We start from the raw sequence: 20226 nt of genomic DNA, 5'->3' as shown, positions 1-20226 counted from the left end.
GAATAATAGTTAAGCTATTCAATTGTTGTTGCTTTTTAAATCAAATTTGAATAGTTTGATTATTATTATTTTGAATAGTTTCATTATTATTATTTTGTAATTTTATGTGGTTTATATTTTAAAATTATGTTTTAAATGATGTTTGTTGAACATTTCTGTTTGAAAATCATAAATTTAAAGTGTGTTTAAGACAGTTTTTCTATGACACTTATATTTGAGATTTTTCAATCCTTATGAATGATGGGCGAGCTTTCGCAAAAATAAAACTTCAATTATTCAAGATATTCTTATTATTATTTTATTATAGAACCATGTTTTTTTATAGTTTGTGTTTTGGACAACATTTTTTTTTGAATTATAAAGCAGCCAAACAAGGGGGCTGGCCTTTACAACATTCAAACTGAACAACACCCAACTGATAACCACTAGACAAAATTACCCCCTAATGCTTACAATCACAAAAACATTAACCGGATAGATGAAAATAAGAGTTTTAGCAGGCATTAAACTACTATTGTCTGTACCATAACAACATAAACCATAAAAGTTTTTAAACAAAGGTACAACCACCTTAAAATTATCAAAGTTCATAAACCAGCAAACGATAAACATAAGGAGAAAAGAGGAAATGACCCTAATTGGGCTTCTTGCAATCCTTCCTCTTGAGGAGGATGTTAGCCCAATCCTCAGCTAGGAAGTCGAATAACATTCTGGAATCCTCATTGATTAGATCACCTTCCTAGTTGTCCTTCAGCAGGTGCAAGGTGGTAGCCGCAGCATGAGTGACCTTGATAGTGAACTTGGCCAAAAGTCTCACTATTTCCTCCGAGACATAGACTCTCTCCCTCAGCTCTTTATCAAACAATTTATGGGCCTCCACAGGGGTCTCCTGCATATCACGCTACTTACCATCCACCTGATCTTTAGCAATTTCCTGCAAAACCGGTGGATTACGGAAAACATTGTCTTTGGTTGTAATCTTAACCGGTGAGGACACTATCATGGGGGAGGGCTCTCTTTCCACCATGTCAAGGAACTAGTCCTACGTGAGGTCCACGCAACCCACCGCAATGGAATCCAACACGAGTCGTCTCTTTCCCACCTCTAGTCACACCTCCCAAACCAGACATTGAGGAGTCCGAGACTTCCACCTCCTCCCCCTCCATATTCCCCCCACCAAAGTTAGAGATCTTCTGTTTAACTCTTTGCTTAGGGTGGGCCGTCTCCTCCGAATCAAAATCCTCCTCCTAGAAGCCCTAGACCTCAACTTCCTTTCTGCATTGGACTTAGCAATTCTCCCTAACATTTGTTATTCGTATGCGTAGAAATAATAAATTTGATGAGCACTTCGGTTCCCTGCCCCATATCACCCTATGATGATACAAAAGTATCTACTTTTAGAAAAAATTGAGTAAAAACTATAATCATGTTGATGTATTTGATCAGGTTACCTGTTCCATTTTCAACACTGAAGAAACATGACAAGATTGCAAGCTTGAGCCCCCTAAGTAAATAACCACAATACAAGCACGTAATGCCATTGAAAACACTAAAACAAAAGAAAATAATATATTAGCCATTATAAACTAGTTCCAACTCATTAATCTCAGTATATTTACCTCATTCCTTACTGCCTGGACTCTGGAGCATTCCCTTTGTTTTTCATTAACAAAAGCATGCAAAGCAATTTAAACATGGAAGGGGGCTCAAACTAAAGACACTAATGGAAAATTTCAACATCTTATAGGTCACATCCCCAAACCTCAAACCCTCCCCATCCCCAATGGTGTATCAAGTATAGCGGGACAGCAGATGATGTCCCCTGGTCATTGATAGATTATCTGGTGTTCACATTATATTCTCAACTTTATTTCCAAAATGTGTTGCAATAATAGGAATTCTGCAGGGATATCTGGCTGTCCCCAAGACAGCTCGAGGCATCTATGATGTCCCTCAATCATCCCAGGAACAGCCAGCTGTACTGATCACAAGGCAAGTTTTTATTTATGTTCATCACCTGCCATCCTGCCTTCCCTGTCCTCAGTCCCAAAAGGCCATGGGACATAGGAAAGCTATCTCAGGGGGGAGGGGTAAATTTAATAGGAGAGATTAGCAGGCTACAAAAAATCATTCCAATAGCTAAATCATTAATGTTTGTGTCCTATGGCAACCCTTATGGCATCATGTACTAATAATAAAATTATCTATATAAGAAGCTCCAGTCTACAGTCCCAGCATATCATCTTCATCATCATAATAGCTAACATGGTTAGATTTACTAATTTTTTATTCCCCTAGAAGTTACATTTCAATTCTAGTCATGTCATTGATGATATCTTATCATTATTGAGGGAAGCACATGAGCAGATTCTCTAGTGCTGACAGAATTCTTGATTAGAAACTCATGTGCATCATCAATGGTGTATGCTGCAATCCAGAAATAGTTTGATGTGAAAATGGGAAATGGAAATGCAACTTGACAAAATGTCATTTGGTAATTAATTGAGAATTTTTGTGTTGTCAATCAAGCAAGGCATAAAAAGAAATGTCAAGGACTGTAATGGGTTCCAAAATGACAAAGTTAAATCTGTGATCTACCGGACATTCCAAATGGGTGCTCTCCGAGCAATATATAGTACTGAAAGCAAATTGTGAACATTTACAAATCTTAATCCATCCAATAAAGTTTAGATTTGATCATTTCAACACTTTCAAAGAGGTCAAAGATTTCTCGCGTCCATTTAACCAGCATAATTGGAAAGGAATGAACTTATTGCAATCTCATAAGAGTAACAATAGCATGGAATACACATTTATAATTTTATATGATCACTTCTGACCAACTACAAGCCTTTTCAAAAAAATATAGGCATGAGATCGAATTGGTTATAGTTAACTTTCCAAAATCGACCTTCAGAAAAACTTCACCATGAGCTCCAATTAGCTGGCAGTCATATATTGCTGTCCAGACCATGTCTGTCCGGGCTCTAGCTCCACCTTTCCAATCTGTTTCAAGTCAGTCGGAAATGATTGAATTGTAAGTTTGCAATGATCGAATTGTAAGTTTACAACACCCTAGTTTTTGCTTCTAATCATTCTGGAACTCTGTAGTACAGAGATCAAGTCAACAATACCTTAGCATTTTCAACACACACAAAATCTTTGTAACAAGCTTCCATTTGCAAATGAGGGTTCCACAGTACAGCATCTCCCCAGCTACATGAAAGTTCAATAACATTCATACTGAGTTATAAATTATAATGTAAAAGAAATGGAAGCAAAAGAGGTAAATGCAAATAAATTGCTAAGGTTTTGTCATGTGTTATGTCATAAAATAGAGGGCTATTCCACCAAGAACAATTTTGAGTGTCAAACAGGAAAATGTTTCTTACTTTTTGTTTTCAATAGATATGGTATTAACAAGTCCATTCTCAAGCAGAAGCTTGTTTGGTGCATCAAGATAAATGCAATCCACAAATCCTGGGAAATTTATAATTTCCCTGTCTCGAACAACGAAGAACAGAAAGTATCATCAGGATTCAGAAGTATACAAGAACATCTACTTCTGTCACATAAAGAAACACTAATGAACACATACAGTGCTGTATTTTAGAAGGCTTGCACTCTATTTCATGAAGAGCATCAGAGTGTTGAGTGAAAATAGTCATAGTATTTTTGCATTATTGTTATTAACTTATTCCTGACTATTTTTCTTTTCTTAGTCACACCTTTCCTCCACGCCCTCAATGGGATTTTTTGGATCTGGAAACTTGCTTAAAGTCTTGCAACCTTTAAGTCCCTTCACTAATGCACCTGTAACAGATGCCTGCAAAAGACAAATGTCAACTTGTCCATGCACTACTCTTGAAATTTGTTAAGGAAACATTTTTTCTCAACCATGAAGCCAATCAATATTGCATGTTGAACCTGAATAATTAAAAATATGGTATCATGTCTCATACTCAACTTTCAAATATCATTTACTCAAAAGGCGAGAGAGTAATTATGATGGAAGGGTTGTATACAGCCTGTAACAACTGAAACAAATAACCACACAAACCTAAGCTGGTCTACGGTTATGGAAACTTTAACATATGTTTTGGATCAATGCAAAGCGTGGAAGTTAATTTCAGCAGCCAAATGTAAGGACAATAAAGGGTAACACATAGTTGCATGTCCTGTAACCTAAAATGGAAGCTGATGATTTAAGCATTACCAATTAAATTGAGATAACAAAAGTTTGTTTGAGATGAATAGAACACTATTTATGAAAATATGATCTCCAGAAGCACCCTTTATCCAAATTAATCAACAAGCTGATATGTCTTCTTCAACCAAAGAGATGCAGTGTTACAAGGTTCAAAAGATCTGTACTGTTCAAGGACCAGAGGCTAACAACTGAACATTTGTTTTAATAAAGTTCAAAGAAACTGATACTTCATCTTAAAGTTCAAAGTAAGAGATTTTCTTTCACCATTCTTCTGTGGCTATATCCCACCACAAGGGGTTGTGCCTGTAAAAATATAGATAATAACCTCAATTTCAAATTTAAGTATGCCATGCATAGTTACCAAGACATCTTGTATTCTATGTGAATACAAAACAGATAAGGGTATCAGAAAATTAACATCTTAGGGATTAACTTGTTACATATTGAAGATTGTATTCTTATACTCTCTTGGGGTTGTGAGCTTTACATTTTTGTATCTAACCCATTTTACATTTCCTATTTATCTTGTTTGGTTAGTTTCCTAATTTCTATGTAGTGCTTTAGGTACCCCCCTAATGCGCTACCTTTTATAGTTGTCCCTTTGACCTGTTTAGACAACTCATGGCCATTAATAGAGTTTCATTTCATAAACATCAACAGAATTGAGATCATAGTAAATTAAAATAAAAGATAGTAGTCAATATTTATAATGATTACTTCTGAGGATTTATTCTAAAAACGAATGAGACTAATAAAACCTGGAAGAAGGCTTCATACACGGAAGTATGTATGCAGTGCAGCCGTGAAAGAAAATGCTTTATTGTCAGTATTTTTAATCACCAATTCCGTTGACAGTTTATCAGAACTTAGTGTGACCTGCAAATCATTTGCCATCCAAATCATTTATTAAAAGCTCCAAAAAAACCCAGAAGGAAGCAAACATTATTCCATTTTTTAACAACATAAACCCTCTCCCTTTCCAAAATAAAGAAGATGAGGAAAAATATAGCAACTACTTAGATCTTGTTTCTAGAATAGACTAGAAACAAAAATCACATCATACAAATGACAGACATTAATGTCGAACATTAGACCAGTCAAGCTAGCAGCTTACCTTGTATGTTGCCAAAAAACTGTAATCCCACATGGAGTGAGTATAGGGATTATCTTTCAACTCTAAAGTTACCATCGGATTGCCTTCTGAATTGGAAGATGAGGCAACCGACCACGTCATATTCCGTGCAAAGCCATGCTGTGGAAATAAGTTTCAATTAGCGATCAAGATAAATGTCAAGACTTTGGCAGTCCCTGAAAATATAATATAAAAATAAGAAAAAATATCTACAGAGGAACCAGATGGTGATTGTTTGGACATCTTCAAATTCTTTGTTGTAGAACTATGTGATGCCCACAAAGTAAAACACAAAACATCATTCAAACAAGATAGTTAATACTAATGATAATAATAAAATAGATCCACTGTTGAATCAATATCATAAAGAGAAAGAAATAAAAACATATGTTCTCCCGAACAATATGAGAGAGAACACCATACACAGATGTTCTACAAAAAGAATCAAGGTATATAAAACCAACTTCTCTAAGCTTATTCAAGGTACAAAATCTTGAGCAACAATAGGCTAAAATAAAGTGAATTTCCACTCATTAGCTTTCAAACCACATTATTTCAGTCATGTAACAGCACGAAGAAAACATAATTGCGGCAAAAATATAGTCAACATACATTTGTCTTTTAATTTATGGATCTTCAAAAGATTCATTAAAGGAAAATACTAAATAGCTGCCATAATTATAAGCATAACTAATCAACTAAAATTTATAGATGTTTTAAAATTCTATGCTTTGAACTGGTTCTTGTGAAACATCAATATACCCAACTGATTATGATTATGACATACCTATCATTGTTTGAACCCCTCTACATCAAGCTCTCCAAAACTTCTACATAAGCTATTAATTAATTTGAAATTGTCTTTTAGATGGCCTTAATGTCTGGATTCACCCTCCAGTTACATTATACTCTGTCCTCACTGTCTTGAATGGATAATTCAATTTTTTAATTGACTTTAGTCCTGATTTAACTTTACTGGAAGTCCTGAATGATCCTATAATGATGTTCAGATGTGCCTGTTTGATTTTGTTGCATATTCTACTTGTGGCAAAAAGTTGTCTTTTCACAAAAAATGAAACACGGACAAAATAAACTCAAACATTCAATAAATTCGGAAAATTCTCAAAAACATGATGAGATACTTGAAATAAAGATTGAAGAACAAAGTTAGCATGTTCAAAATCAGATGCTGGAATAAGTACAGTAGCAGGTACATAATATTGAAGACTGAAAAGAAATGAGCTTGGCAAAACTAAACAATTTCTCATATAATTGATATTTACAGCACAAGCAAAAGATCCTAGTTTGCAGTTAGTATGGGCTAAATGCAAAGAACTAAATTGATCTGTGCAACATATATGAGCAATTTACTAGCTTTAAGGCACACTTGGAACCAACCCACGAAACAAACAAATTGGAAAAAAGCTAATTGTACTGTTCAGTCAGCACATTGTACAGCAGGTGGTAACAGTGTACCTGCTGCATTGGTCCTGGTCCAAATTGAGGAAAACAATGTGGGATGCCTCCGCTACAAAGAAACATATTGTGTAACAAAAAATTTAGTATTAACATGAAGAAACTTTCAGGACTGTAGAATCTCTAAACAACATCATGGAAAATATAAATATCTGCAGGAATATGCTTTGAATCTCATTTTTAATAAAATTATCACCCTGTAAAAGGAATACATTTGACTTAAACCAATGTTATCCAAAGGTTGGATTGAGCATGATCAGAAGCTCAAGTCATGTCGGTTGTAACGTTGCTTGTCTTATTCTGTAAAAGTGGATATTACACTGTTAATCATCTCATACTTTTCCTAGCAAGAAATGAGACTGAAGGAATCTTCAATTCAAGAAAGGGGAATTTATTTTGGAAAAGAAGCAAATTGGAAATGTTAGAGGCTTCCCTCCATGCATGTGAAAAAAAGGCAAAAATAGCATCATGCCATCCAGTGTTGTGATTTACTTCTGGAGTATCTATAGTTACTTGAAGACACAGCCTGCTAATGTGAAATGTTGAAGCTTCAAACTACAGGACACACAAGATAAGCATCTCACCTATGCATATGTGCATAAGAACAAAGTGCATTAGTTTTGAAGTGATTGCTTTTTGTCTTCTTGGAATGCCACTGATTTCTAATTTCTTAGTTGTTTTTTGATGGATTTTCAGAAAGAGCATTACAACAAGATTTGTTTTTCATGCAATTGCATAGTACAGGTATGGATTTGCATGGCAATGTAAAAATGCTTGTGCAGAAGATGTAAAGAACCTGATTGGCTTTTGTCCATTGAAAACAGCATCTGGTCGTACGAAAAGAAGATCTTTTCCTTCAGGAATCTTCCATGAACTGATACATCCTCCAAACAAATAGATTTCTACTTCACTGCTCAGAAGGAAGCACCACAAGTTACATCTTTAGTCTAGCATTCAGCTCTTTTTCTTGCCAGTAAACAAAAAAATTGAAATTTTAGGTTTCTCTAATTATCTTTACTTGTATGCTCAGTATAAGAATTAAAGTCAATTAATTTTTTTAATATTAAGTTTGGAGTTGCAGAACATGTCTTTTTATATTTTACATTGGTTTTGAAGCTTCCGAATTTGCCATTACACGTAACATAGGTGATAGGATACTTGTACACATGAAGACTATTAAATTCTCTAAGAAAATGACACGAAGTAAAGGACAACAGAGAGTATAAATGAAAGGATTTCTAGTGAGGGTAGGCAATTTAAGATAATAACTAGCAAAATGGTTGCCCTCTTACTTAGGTTTTAACTTGTTAGCTCTAAATTGAATCATTAAACATTTGAAAGAATTGAGCTTTGATGATAAAATACCAGGGTTACCCAGGGACGCCTCACCAAGCCTAAAACCCTCATCCATGTTGAGGGGATGTTCCGGGGATGCTGGGATACCTCAGCAATTTTCCCAGGCCACCCCCAATTTTGCAGAAAAATAGCGGAAACAACCCAGGAAACAGGAGATGACGTGAACTGCCACAGGGGATGCCCAACCGTCCCTATGACAAATGGATGTCCTTGGTGGCATTCCACTTTTTTTTTAAAACAACTAGTCTCAGACTCTCAAGTCAAAACCTCTAGGCATGTTTCTCACTTAAGAGAACCTCTTTTGGAATTGTGGATGCATATAACAAAGGAAATTTGCAAAAGCTTTCTTCTTTCTCCTGTGTTAGGTTCAAATTCTGCAACCTAACTTGAATTCAAATGTTGAAGACTGTCTAAGTTCACATGGATGGAATCATTAAGGAGGTAGCTTCTATCTAGTACTTTCTGACTCTAAGTGATGGACATTGGCTGGAAAGCTAGCTACCTAAGGTGGATATGGCAAATCTAATTTGTCCTAGTAAGTTTCTTACTCACAAGAAAAATTCTTGGTCAAGGCTGAAAGAGCAGCACTGACGAAGCAGGAGAACAGCTCCTTGGCCCAAACGGAAGTTGCTGAGGTCATTTGACCCAGCCATGCATCAAAAATTACATGGCCATGTCTCTAAATTATTCTAAGATTCTTCTTGTACACATTGTCAAGATAATTTGGTCTACATGTTTGGATTTTGTTCTGGAATTTTCCTGTTAATACTGTATGCTGTTAATGTTATTTGTAATTGTTAGTTGGTCTTTATGGCTGTTTGTCTTTTTTGTCTACTACAGGTATATATTACTGTGTTATGGTGATAAGAAAGTCTATGGGCACAATCTTCAAGGGTTGTTATCTTCACAATCAGGGTTACTATTATTTGTTTTGTTATCTTCAATTATAACTATAAGCAGCATGCATCTTTCTTGCAAACTAATATAATGAGAGGCTCATATAGCCAGAGTGGACCCATACTCTCACTTTATCTATCAAAAAATATCTAAGTTACCGATTCGGATGCAGATCCAGAAGCGGATGCGGGAAGCAAATGCGGGATGTGGGATTTCTTTATTTTTGTGGGGGGGGATGCAGATGTGTATGGATGCGTGTATATATATAACACTTATACTATGTATTTGCATATACAGTTATACTATGTATATGCATATGTATAATGTTGTTGATTCTTCTGATGATGTATCACTTGCAATTGGGGTGATTGTTGCTGTTGGAGAACTGATTTTGATTTGTTCTGTTGAAAGCTATGCACTGCCTGTTGTTGCATAAGCAATTGCAATTTTTGATACTTTGTGTCTGATAATCCTGCTGATATGAGGAATAACTTGGGAAGTTATTTTCTGCTGCTTTCTTTGGTTTAATATGAGTGATTGGAGATCACATGATGCAGAAGATGACTGCAATTGGGGCAAACCTGCAATTTGTTAATTTCGTTGAGGATTTACAGCCTGTGAATTTGAAGTTCATCTATGGATGGCTTCCTGGAAGCATCCACAAGGCTTTAGGTTGCATCCCGCATCAGCACACTTCTGCTTCCACATCCACCTTATGCCAGGACGAATCGGTAACTATGAAAAATGTATTATCATTTTCCCAACAGATTTTTCATGTTGGTTAATGATAGTAATTCCTCTAGGGGGTTGATTTTCCACATCATTTTTTTCCTTCTTTTGATGATGCACTTTACATATTTATTTTGCATTTAAGCATAATCCAATACATATAGGCGTAAAAGATAGATGTTACAGTTGCTGCTTGTTTTGAAAGATGAATATGATTCATGGAATTTCAAACTAAGCTACTAAGGGACGCGTCCCCAGGCCTAAAACCCTCATCCCTATTGTGTTTTCATATGAATGTAATGTATGCATAAATGTTCTATTAATCAAAGTTTTCCTATATTTCTGATACCATCCCCAATATCAGCTCGAAAAATCAGGGAAAAGAAAACTATTAGAATAAATCTTTGAATATCTTGTTTATTATTATTTTAATGGTCAATATTGTAAATCATATAAATAATAGAATGTTTCTATTATTATTATTCTTTCGTTATTAGAATGTTTCTAATAACAACAATCGCTTCATAATAGAAAAGTTAACTATAGATGTGAGTCTTGCTCACTCATTAAGATATCCAGTATTTTACCAATTACCTGTGTAATATGTATCAACGTAGGAAGTCAAAAGTTTGATTTTAAATTCCACTGAATTGTTTCAGTTTTTTGAAAAGAACAATGTCTTGTAGCCGAAGTTGTTGTCTAAAGAGATTTGCAGTTTCTTTTTGAGTCTTCGTTTTCTTTTCTTCGAGTTCGTGGCTCCTACAAATCATGAATGGCTGATTTTTCATCAATTAAAATACAATTATTTTGGGTTGTTCAACCTCAAAAATTGTTTAGAAAATGCTCTTTTCTGCCTGTGCGAAGATCTACAACCTATATTTGGCAAAATCAAGTCATTTTGTTTCATGTTCCCCGCCATTGATTTTTGCAAAACCAGTGGCTTAACATTTTTGTGAATTTCTATTTGCGTTTTTTTACCTACTTGACTTCCTCTCTGTTGTTTTTTAAGCTGCGATGCGATTTTATGTGTGCTTTGCACACCAACAGCCCTCTTTCCTTCCATTAGGAGTATTTTCTTGGTCTTTTTCTCCTAGAGATGTGATTTCTCTCTATCATTCTCTGTGATCACCCATTTTTTGTGAAATTTTTGTTTGCGTATTACAAATACCTTCAGTTACGAGAATTTTTCTCTACATCTACAACGAGAGGCATCAAAAAATGATGGCAGCTTCCTTATTTTCTTGCGTCACTTTTTGAGGGGTTCATGCTTCATATCTATGGCTAGGATTTCTTGAAAATGCTACTTACTTTTATTTTCTTCCACGGATCCTCTATATTTCTCAGAGGTTGCATTTTTTCATCTGACTAGTGTTTTTCAAGAAAACCTCTCATTTTTTTGTTCAATTTAAAAGTTCACCTATATATTCTTGGTGGGTTTTTCGAGAGCTTTTCTAGGTTTCTCTCAATATTTTCTAGGTATTCCAAAAATATTGCCTTGGGTTTGTGCTCGGATATTTATTGTTAAGCCTCAAAATTAGTGTTGTTTTTTGGCCTCAGTCTTGTTCAACACACATTATCTGCATTGATAATATTCTGCCCTGATATTTGTGTCATCATCAGTCAACCACCTTTGACCTCAGTCTTTACCAATGGCATCTTTGATGAATACTCTACTTGACGGGAGTCTTAAATTCAATGGCAGAAACAACAATACTTGGAAGCAACATATGATATGATCTTTGAATACAAATGAAGGAAGGTTGTTTTAACATCAAGCTGCTCCAAATGCAAATCTTTAGTAGCCACAATACTTAAAACAGTGTGAATTGAAGTCATTTTAACAACTGGAGAAAATATCTCATAAAAATCAATGTCCTTTTTCTGTGCAAATCATTTTACAACTAACCTGGCTTTAAATCTTTTCTTACCTCCATCCTTGTCTTTTAACATATAAACCTATTTATTCTTTAAAGTCTTTTTACCTGCAGACAACTTGTATAAATCCCATGTCTTATTTTTTAGCAAAGAGTCCATTTCTTCTTTCATTGAAGATTCCCACTAAATCTTTGTATCCACCTGCACAGCTTCATCATAACATTCAAGTTCACCAGTATCAGTAAGTAAAATAGAATACAAGGAAAGAGAAAATCTTTTTGGAGGTCTACTTATCCTTGTTGACCATCTAACATTCACTAGGGTGTGTGGTATTTGTTGTTGCGGTTGTTGCACATCATGAGGAATTGTTGAAACATCAGCGTTTGGAGTATCATCAGCGTTTGGAGTATCATCCAGCACTATATAATCATTTTCTTTCTTCTCATGTATGCTGCAACAGATATTTGTACAACACTTTCTCATTGAATATGACATCCCTGCTTCTTACAATTTTACGATTTTCAAAATCCCAAAGCCTATAACCAAATTCATTAATGCCATATCCAACAAATACACATTTCTTCGACTTAGCTTCCAGCTTGGTTCTATTTTCAGAATCTATATGACCAAATGCTTCACAACCAGCGGTTCTAAGAAAAGAATCTCACCTTCTTACCAGTCCATGCTTCCTCTGGAATACCACAACCCAAAGAAGTAGAGGGACCTCTATTAATCAAATATACAACAGTATTAACAGCCTCCGCCCACATGTTTAAGGGAAACCCTACATGCAACCTCATGCTTCGTCCACGCTCCATTCTAGTCCTGTTCATGTGTTCAATCACTCCATTTTCCTGTGGAGTCCTTAGAACAGTTTTCTGTCTACATATACCATTAGCAGAGCAATAATTTTCAAATTCATGACTGCAATACTCACCACCATTATTAGATCTAAGACATTTTAATTTATTTCCAGTCTCATTTTCAACCAAGCATTTCCATTTCTTAAAAGTTTGAAATACATCAGATTTCTATCTAAGGAAATAAACTCATACTTTTTTAGTTGCATCATCAATAAATGTAACATAATAATGAGAGCCACCAAGGGAAGATACTTGAGTTGGTCCCCATACATCTGTATGCATAAGCTCTAATTTCTCACTTTTATTGTCCTTCCCAGTCTTCACAAAACTCACTCTCTTTTTTCTTTCCATACACACAACTTTCACAGAAATCCATATTGACACATTTCAAACCTGGTAAAATTTTCTTTGAATGAAGTACTTTCATACCTTTCTCACTTATGTGCCCAAATATGTTGTGCCACAGCACTGTATCAGAATCTACAGCAGCTATTTATTCTCCCGGCTCAACTACAACAACTGTTCCTGAACATTCCTTTTTCTCTAAAACAATCAAAGTAGAAGGAACAATATGACCTGTACAAAGATATAAGCTGCCTACTTTCACACCTTTTGCTACTACAAGGGAACCTTTTGAAACCTTCCAATTTTTATCATTAAAAGTAACTACACAACCCTCATCACCGAGTTGCCCTACTAAAATTAAATTCCTACTCAGCCTTGAAACATGTCTTACCTCATGTAGTAGCCGATGATTCCCATTCTGCAACTTAATCTTAACTATTCCCTTTCCAACAATCTGACAGGGTTCATTATCCCCCATATAAACAAGTTCAAAATCCCCTTGGACATAATCAATGAAATAACCTCTATGAAGTGTAGCATGACATGGAGCACCAGAATCTAGAACCCATGAATCATCAACATCTTCTTTGAATTTATTATTTACCATAGGTGCCTCCTTGTTCCCTTCTGGTCTATCCCCTTAACTGTTCTTTCGAGTCCAGCAACCTTTCTTCTTATACCCTGATTTACCACAATACTAGCAATCTCTCGGTCCTCTAGATTGAGACCTCTTCCCCATTGACTTTCCTCGATTTCCCACGATTTTCAGAATTATTTCCTCAATCGTTTTGCCTCTGCTTTGCACATTCAAAGCACTTCCTAATGTAGATCCACCTGAGGTTTTCCTACGAGTTTTCTCACTCAAAATAACACTAATCGCATCATCATATTTTAGGGTACTAGATCCAGAAACAGAATTACTAACAGCCATTACCAAGTCATTCCGGCTTTCAGGCAAAGAACACAAAATCAAGAGAGCCCTAATTTTTTCATCAAAATTGATACCCACAAAAGATAACTGACTAGTACCACAACAAATCCACCTTTTGTCATTTTCATATTAAATAAACACTTCATGAGAAATACCTTGTTTGAAGTAGAGGGCTTTTCATACAACTTCACTAGGGTTTGCATCAACTCTTCTTTTGTCTTTGCTTTTGTAATATTAAATATCACCGATGGTACCAGGCATAATTGAATGCTTCCAAGCGCCTTTCTGTCTAAAAGATCCCAGTCGTCATTTGTCATAGATCCCTAATTCTTGGTTTTTCCTTCCAACGGCTTCCATAAATCCTTCTAATAAAGATAGTCCTCCATTTGCATTTTTCGTAACTGAAAGTTATGCCCATTAAACTTGTCAACCCTCAGCTTACCCTCGTCTACCATCACTCCCACTCAACTGTGAGACCTTCCTACAAAGATAGGAAGAACAAGAAATTGACATTATCTCAGGTTGATTATATTGAGAAGGTGTTGCAACGTTTCTCTATGGAGAATGTTAAAGCTGTCAGCACACCTTTACTTGGTCATTTGAAGTTGACTAAGGAGATGTGTCCCATGACACAAGAAGAGGAGAGAAAGATGTTTAAAGTACCTTATGCTTCAGCTGTAGGAAGTTTGATGTATGCTATGGTATGTACTAGGCCAGATATTGCACATGCAGTGGCAGTTGTTAGCAGGTATATGAGTCATCTAGGGCTTGAGCATTGGAATGCAGTTAAATAGATTCTCAGATATTTGAGAGGAACATCTAGTAAGTGTTTACACTTTGGGGGCTCTACTACTAATTTACAGGGTTATGATGACTCAAATTTGGCAGGGGATATTGATACCAGGAGGAATACTACAGGTTATGTAATTTACTATTGGTGGGGCAGCCGTGAGTTGGGTTTCTAGGTTACTGAAGGTTAATGCTTTATCCACTACAAAGACAGAGTATGTTGTTGCTACAGAGGCAGCTAAGGAGATGATATGGCTTCAGTTCTTCTTGGAAGAATTGGGACACCCTTAGAAGGATAATTATTTGTTTACAAATAGTCCGAGTGTCATTCATCTTGCAAAGAATTCAACTCTGCATTCAAAGACAAAACACATACAGTTGCGGTACCATTTCATTTAGTCGGTTTTGGATGATGGACAGTTAAAGCTGGAGAAGATACATAAAAATGATAATCCAGCAGATATGTTTACGAAGGTTGTGACAAGGGAGAAGCTGAATTCCTCTTTGCCTTCGGTTGGTCTTCTAGCCTGAATAGAATAAAAGAACAGAGTCCAGGGTGGTTTGATATTCCAGTGGAAGCCACAGGTTTAGCAGTGTTATGATCAGTCTCCAAGTGGGAGGTTATTATTGTGGAGTCTGATCAGTCTCCAAGTGGGAGATTGCTGTGATGTGGAGCCTAATCAAACTCAGAGGTTTATTCGGCACAATTTTCCTCCAGATTATTTCTACAGGGGTTTGGGGGCAACACCCCCAATACGGGGTCAAGGGGCAGCACCCCCAATTGCCCTCCCTGTCACAGTACAAGGTGGGGTCGAGGGGCAATGCCCCCACGGAAGTTTTCGAAAAATACCCCCAACCTATTCACCCACTAACATCATACACCCATCACCCATTATCATCATCCCCCCCTCTATATTTATTCAACCAACTCACCCACTATCATCCACTCACCCTCTATACATAAACAAGTACTTAAAAGGTACTTCTATACAAAAGTATAGGGATTTAAATATACAAGTTACGAAATATACAGGTTACCTATTTCTTAACATGTATACTCTCAAAGGGTATACAGGTTTAGAATAGTGAAGCCAAAAATGACCTTATATTGTAGAAGGCATCGGCTATTATTTTTTCTATTATTCTAACCCTAATTTTGTAAGTGGCAAAAAGCTTGTATAAAAAAGCTTAGGGTTAGGGATTTTCATAATGTGTGATGTGAAAATTGTTTCTTGCGGTGGTATTAAGATGTAAGGGATTACGGATTGTAATCAGCTTGTAATCACTAGATAATAATAATATTGAACTTGCTATTGGTGGATGTAGCCCAGATATTGGGTGAACCACGTTAAATCTTGGTGTCTTGAGTTATCTTTTATGCGATCTACTATTTTCTAGTATTGGTTATATTTGCATGTAACTGTTATTTCTGTCTAAGGTTAATCCTAACACCTGGGCCTATCGCTTTACAATAGATTTATGCTAGTTGCAAATTATTTACAGGTTCTTCTGGAAAGTGTTGTCCCTTATCTCAGAGACATGGAAAATGCCTTTGTATAAGCTTGCACAGATATGAATTTTGTTTAAACAAAGTTCAGATATGAATTTTGTTTAAACAAAGTTCTGATATGAAATCAATATTCCGATATGGGATCAATATTTTGATTTATAACTTGCTCTTCAAAATACTTAAGCTTATGTACAGCCATCATGAGGAACAAAAGATACTTCTATCAGGTCTGGATTAAAGATTTCCTTCTCTACCATTCAAGGAATCAAACTTCTTATATATAATTTGAAATAATGTTAAAAAGAATGCATGACTTGATCACCGCCTCCTTGTCATAGAGGTTGTTGTGACATCTAATCAAAGACTTCCCAATTGTGAAGCCCCAATCTTGGCTCACGAAATTGGCTGCAAGTTACACAAAAATAAACTAAGAAATGGATGGATTGCAATCAAAACAACTGTGGTATGATGGGAGTATCTCCTAAACAAACTACGATAATGAAATGTGATCATACAAAGAGACTGGAATTAACTACTTAGTATTGTTAGAAAGTAAAACCCACCAAGATAATTGAGAGAAGGTGAATTAGTTATTCAATCAAAACAACTTTTCTTATTCGTATTAAATCTAAAACATGTAATCAGCAAGTGCATTAACCATAAGAAGATAACCATACACAATAACACCATATTTATTTACTCGGAAAACTTTTGATCAGAGGGAATACCTCGGTGGGGATGTTACCCACAAAATGATGTACTAATATATAAATTCCTTGCAAAAGGATGGACTATATTAGGAGCCAATGAAATACATTTAGTACATATAGTCCCTATTAGGGCACTTTGAATCCCTGTGAGGAGATTCCAACCCTATTAGGAGTTGTGCCAACCCTGTTAGAAATTGTTTAAGGCAAAAGGACCCACTGTCCAAACATCTTCAGGGGAAAGACCACCGAACACACTATCCAACTAACCTTTGTATTATTCCTTTTAGAACAATAGCATTTGATCATGTAAGAAATGAATAATGTTGAGCAAGGAACGAGAAACAATCCAAGTAAGTTAAGTGTGAAACAATGTTACCATAAGATAAGCAACTCCAAGAGCATACACCAAGATGGTTCAACAATGGAGACAAGGATTTATAAGGGGAAAGCAAAGAAAACCCCTTGTGAGTTATTATGAATGAAGGCAAATGCCTAAAGAAGAGAGAGAGAGAGTGTTGGAGCAAAGGTAGCTCAATATAATAACATCAAGTGCTTAGAGTGGTGTGTAGTTGTGTAGAAAGAAGGAGGAGCATCTCTTATATAGAGATGAGAGAGGAGTTGCATTTGTAACTCCCATTTCTATGAATGCCACATTCATAATAGGTGTGTGCAAAGTGTCACAATCCTCTTAAGGAGGATAAACTAAATAAAGAAATAAACAAGAGTTGTCCTTACATGTGGAAGAAAGGACAAATAATGACATGTCCTCCACATGTGTACAAGTGGACAAATTACATGTAGGGACCCTTGGAATATCCCAATTAAATATATCCAAGGAAAGATTAACCTTTCTAACAGATCAATTGCCCACTAGCACTCTTTGTCAAATATAATCGTTACGCTCATTCATTGTGCCTCTGCTGCACCAAATACTTCTCAGATCTCAATACCAGATCCGCAAACTCACACTACAATAATTCCTTAGATCACTTACTCACATATAGTTTGCACTTACAATTTGCTTTCTATTTCAAAAGAATCTCATAGTTCCTTACTAGTCACAAGGAAAATAACTTTCCTTTATACCAAGTCTTCAAATTAATTCATTGAGTTGGCCTTGAGGCTTTCCCAAATTACAATTAGAATAGGACCTCATTAAGATAAAACAATGCACGTTACATTACATCTTTTCATAATTACATAACACTGTTGGCTCACAGTCTTCACAAATCTTTACACATGCGCCCTTAGACTTCGCGCACTTACTGGCATTAGCATCGTGATGTCTTCTATCTCTGTACAACTACTCATAATCAGATTCTATCCTAGTTAGGAGATACAATTCGATTACTAGGAACCAATTCTCAAGAACTCTATTTGTATACTTTCTTTTGTAGATCTCGAATAACTATTACTTGTCTTTGATTTTCTACATGTGCTCTTAATCATAGCATCGGGTCATTTTTTAGAACTTATCCTCAACTACACTTGACCTCATGTTCAATCCTTGAATTGTACGATCTCAATCTCTGTCTGTTGCTCTATCAATCTTCAATACGTTGACATCAATGACAAACACTATCATGAATGCAACATATGATCACACAAACAATCTCCCAAATGCTAGGATACTCCCCCATAAGAATATCATCAGCATGCATGCTAACAAGTGTACCCGCTATGGAAAAGCTTATAATAGCAGAGCTAAACAAGTTTGAGGGAATGATAGCAATAGCAGAGTTATGGCACCTGGTAAATACTATGGAAATCAGAGCCTTTGTTCCCATTGCATATAACTGCTCTCCTCCATGCTCAATTATAAGCAAGACCAAGATAAAGGTGGCGATGATGGTTACAATAGAAACAAGGAGCCATCGGCTTAAGTGGCTATCATTTTATATTAAACTTGAGCACCATGGTGACATGAGGCCTGATGAGACAATTAGTAAAGTGGCCACTCATGAAAAAATATTAAAACCGCAGCCAAGGTTGGAAAAATTATTAAAACATATAATAGTATTAAAACATAAGATATTGGGGTCGGTGACAAAGATAAAATTAAAACGTAAAATAATATTACTTGAAGGTAACTATTGTTCTCAATTTGATTTATGCTCGAGTAAATATTTAATTAAAAAGGTTGGACTGGTTATCTCATGGTTGTCCCTTGTATACCCTGCCGAGTTCGTTTTTCCTTGGTCATGGTGGTTTAGGACTCCTACTGATTTGCTCAATGGTAGGTGGTGCCCTCATGCCCAATTCCTTCTTTGGCAATGCTTTGCCCCATTCATCATGTTTCTACAAGAGAAATTTATCACGGTAATAACATATTTCTCATCATTTTATAGAATTGAAATTATCATAGCATATGATAATATTAGCCAGTCATTTGCAATGCATATATCATCATAACTTGAACTAACCAATATTTTATTTTCCCATGAGATCATAACAAATAACCAACACTTCATTGTCACATGAAACCATAATGAATAACTAATTTAAACAATTACTCAACTTCTCATGAAGCCTCAAAAGCTATAAAGGAAAATTTAAAATTGAGCCAAAATTTGTGATGCAACACCGATTCAAAATGAGTCCACATTCAAAACACCTATGGAGTTTGGTCTGAATTTGTCAGTCAAATCTGATTCTCCTAATGAGAATGAATCCACATTCAAGCAATTAGTGGACAATTTGATCTATCTTACCGCCACTAGACCTAATCTCAGTTTTACAATGAGTTATATATCCCGCTTCATGATAGTTCCAACTTGAGATCATTGGGCTACAACAAAGCCATCTTCGCAATATCAAGAGCACTTCAGACATTGATATCTTCTATGAACAAACCAAAGATCCCAAACTCATTGGTGATACAAATTCAAATTAGAGAGGCTTTGTTGATGACAATAAGTCCACTTCTGGGTATGTTTTCAGCTTGGGCACAAGTGCTATCACTTGGACCAATAAGAAGCAGCGAGTCGTATCTCTTTCCATGATGGAAGCTGAAAATCGAGGAACAATCAAAGCAGGTTGCGAGACATGCTTTCTGACATCCATTTGTCTCAGGCAAGCTCTCCACCCCTCTTCTGTGACAATCAAGGGGTTCTCAAACTTGCCAAAAATCCACTCTTCCATGAGCAAACCAAGCATATTGACATTCATTGTCACTTCATCTATTGACTTGTTGGAGGAGTATTCATGGGTTTGTAGTACGTTCCTACAGCGGACCAGATTGTAGATATTCTCGCCAAGTCCCTCCTTCCAAATAAGTTCATTAAGTTCAAGGGACTCCTTGGTGTAGTTTACAGATTGACCATTAAGGGAGGGTATTAGAATAATATCTTTGAATATCCTGCTTATTTTTATTTTAATGGTCAATATTGTAATCCTGCAAATA

General features: G+C 35.9%; 1 protein-coding gene across 2 annotated transcripts in view; it reads right to left on the bottom strand.

Annotated features, from left to right (window-relative positions):
• Window positions 1-2604: 2604 nt before the first annotated feature.
• LOC149560253 (Galactose mutarotase-like superfamily protein) overlaps window positions 2605-20226 on the bottom strand; it is a 55171-nt gene continuing 37549 nt past the window's right edge. For both annotated transcript variants that reach the window (XM_089824566.1, XM_089824567.1), the window contains 8 exons: window positions 7615-7728; window positions 6819-6870; window positions 5325-5462; window positions 4988-5086; window positions 3729-3826; window positions 3393-3500; window positions 3135-3216; window positions 2605-3006 (listed from right to left, as the gene is read on the bottom strand). In XM_089824566.1, the coding sequence (XP_089680692.1) occupies window positions 2941-3006; window positions 3135-3216; window positions 3393-3500; window positions 3729-3826; window positions 4988-5086; window positions 5325-5462; window positions 6819-6870; window positions 7615-7728 (757 nt within the window). In that variant the 3' untranslated portion in view covers window positions 2605-2940. The remainder of the gene's footprint in view (window positions 3007-3134; window positions 3217-3392; window positions 3501-3728; window positions 3827-4987; window positions 5087-5324; window positions 5463-6818; window positions 6871-7614; window positions 7729-20226) is intronic.

This window comes from Cupressus sempervirens, chromosome 4, assembly GCF_028749045.1.
Source record: "Cupressus sempervirens isolate cs-2001-9-10 chromosome 4, ASM2874904v1, whole genome shotgun sequence".
Lineage (NCBI taxonomy): Eukaryota > Viridiplantae > Streptophyta > Pinopsida > Cupressales > Cupressaceae > Cupressus > Cupressus sempervirens.
This window is presented reverse-complemented; position numbering and strand designations above follow the sequence as displayed.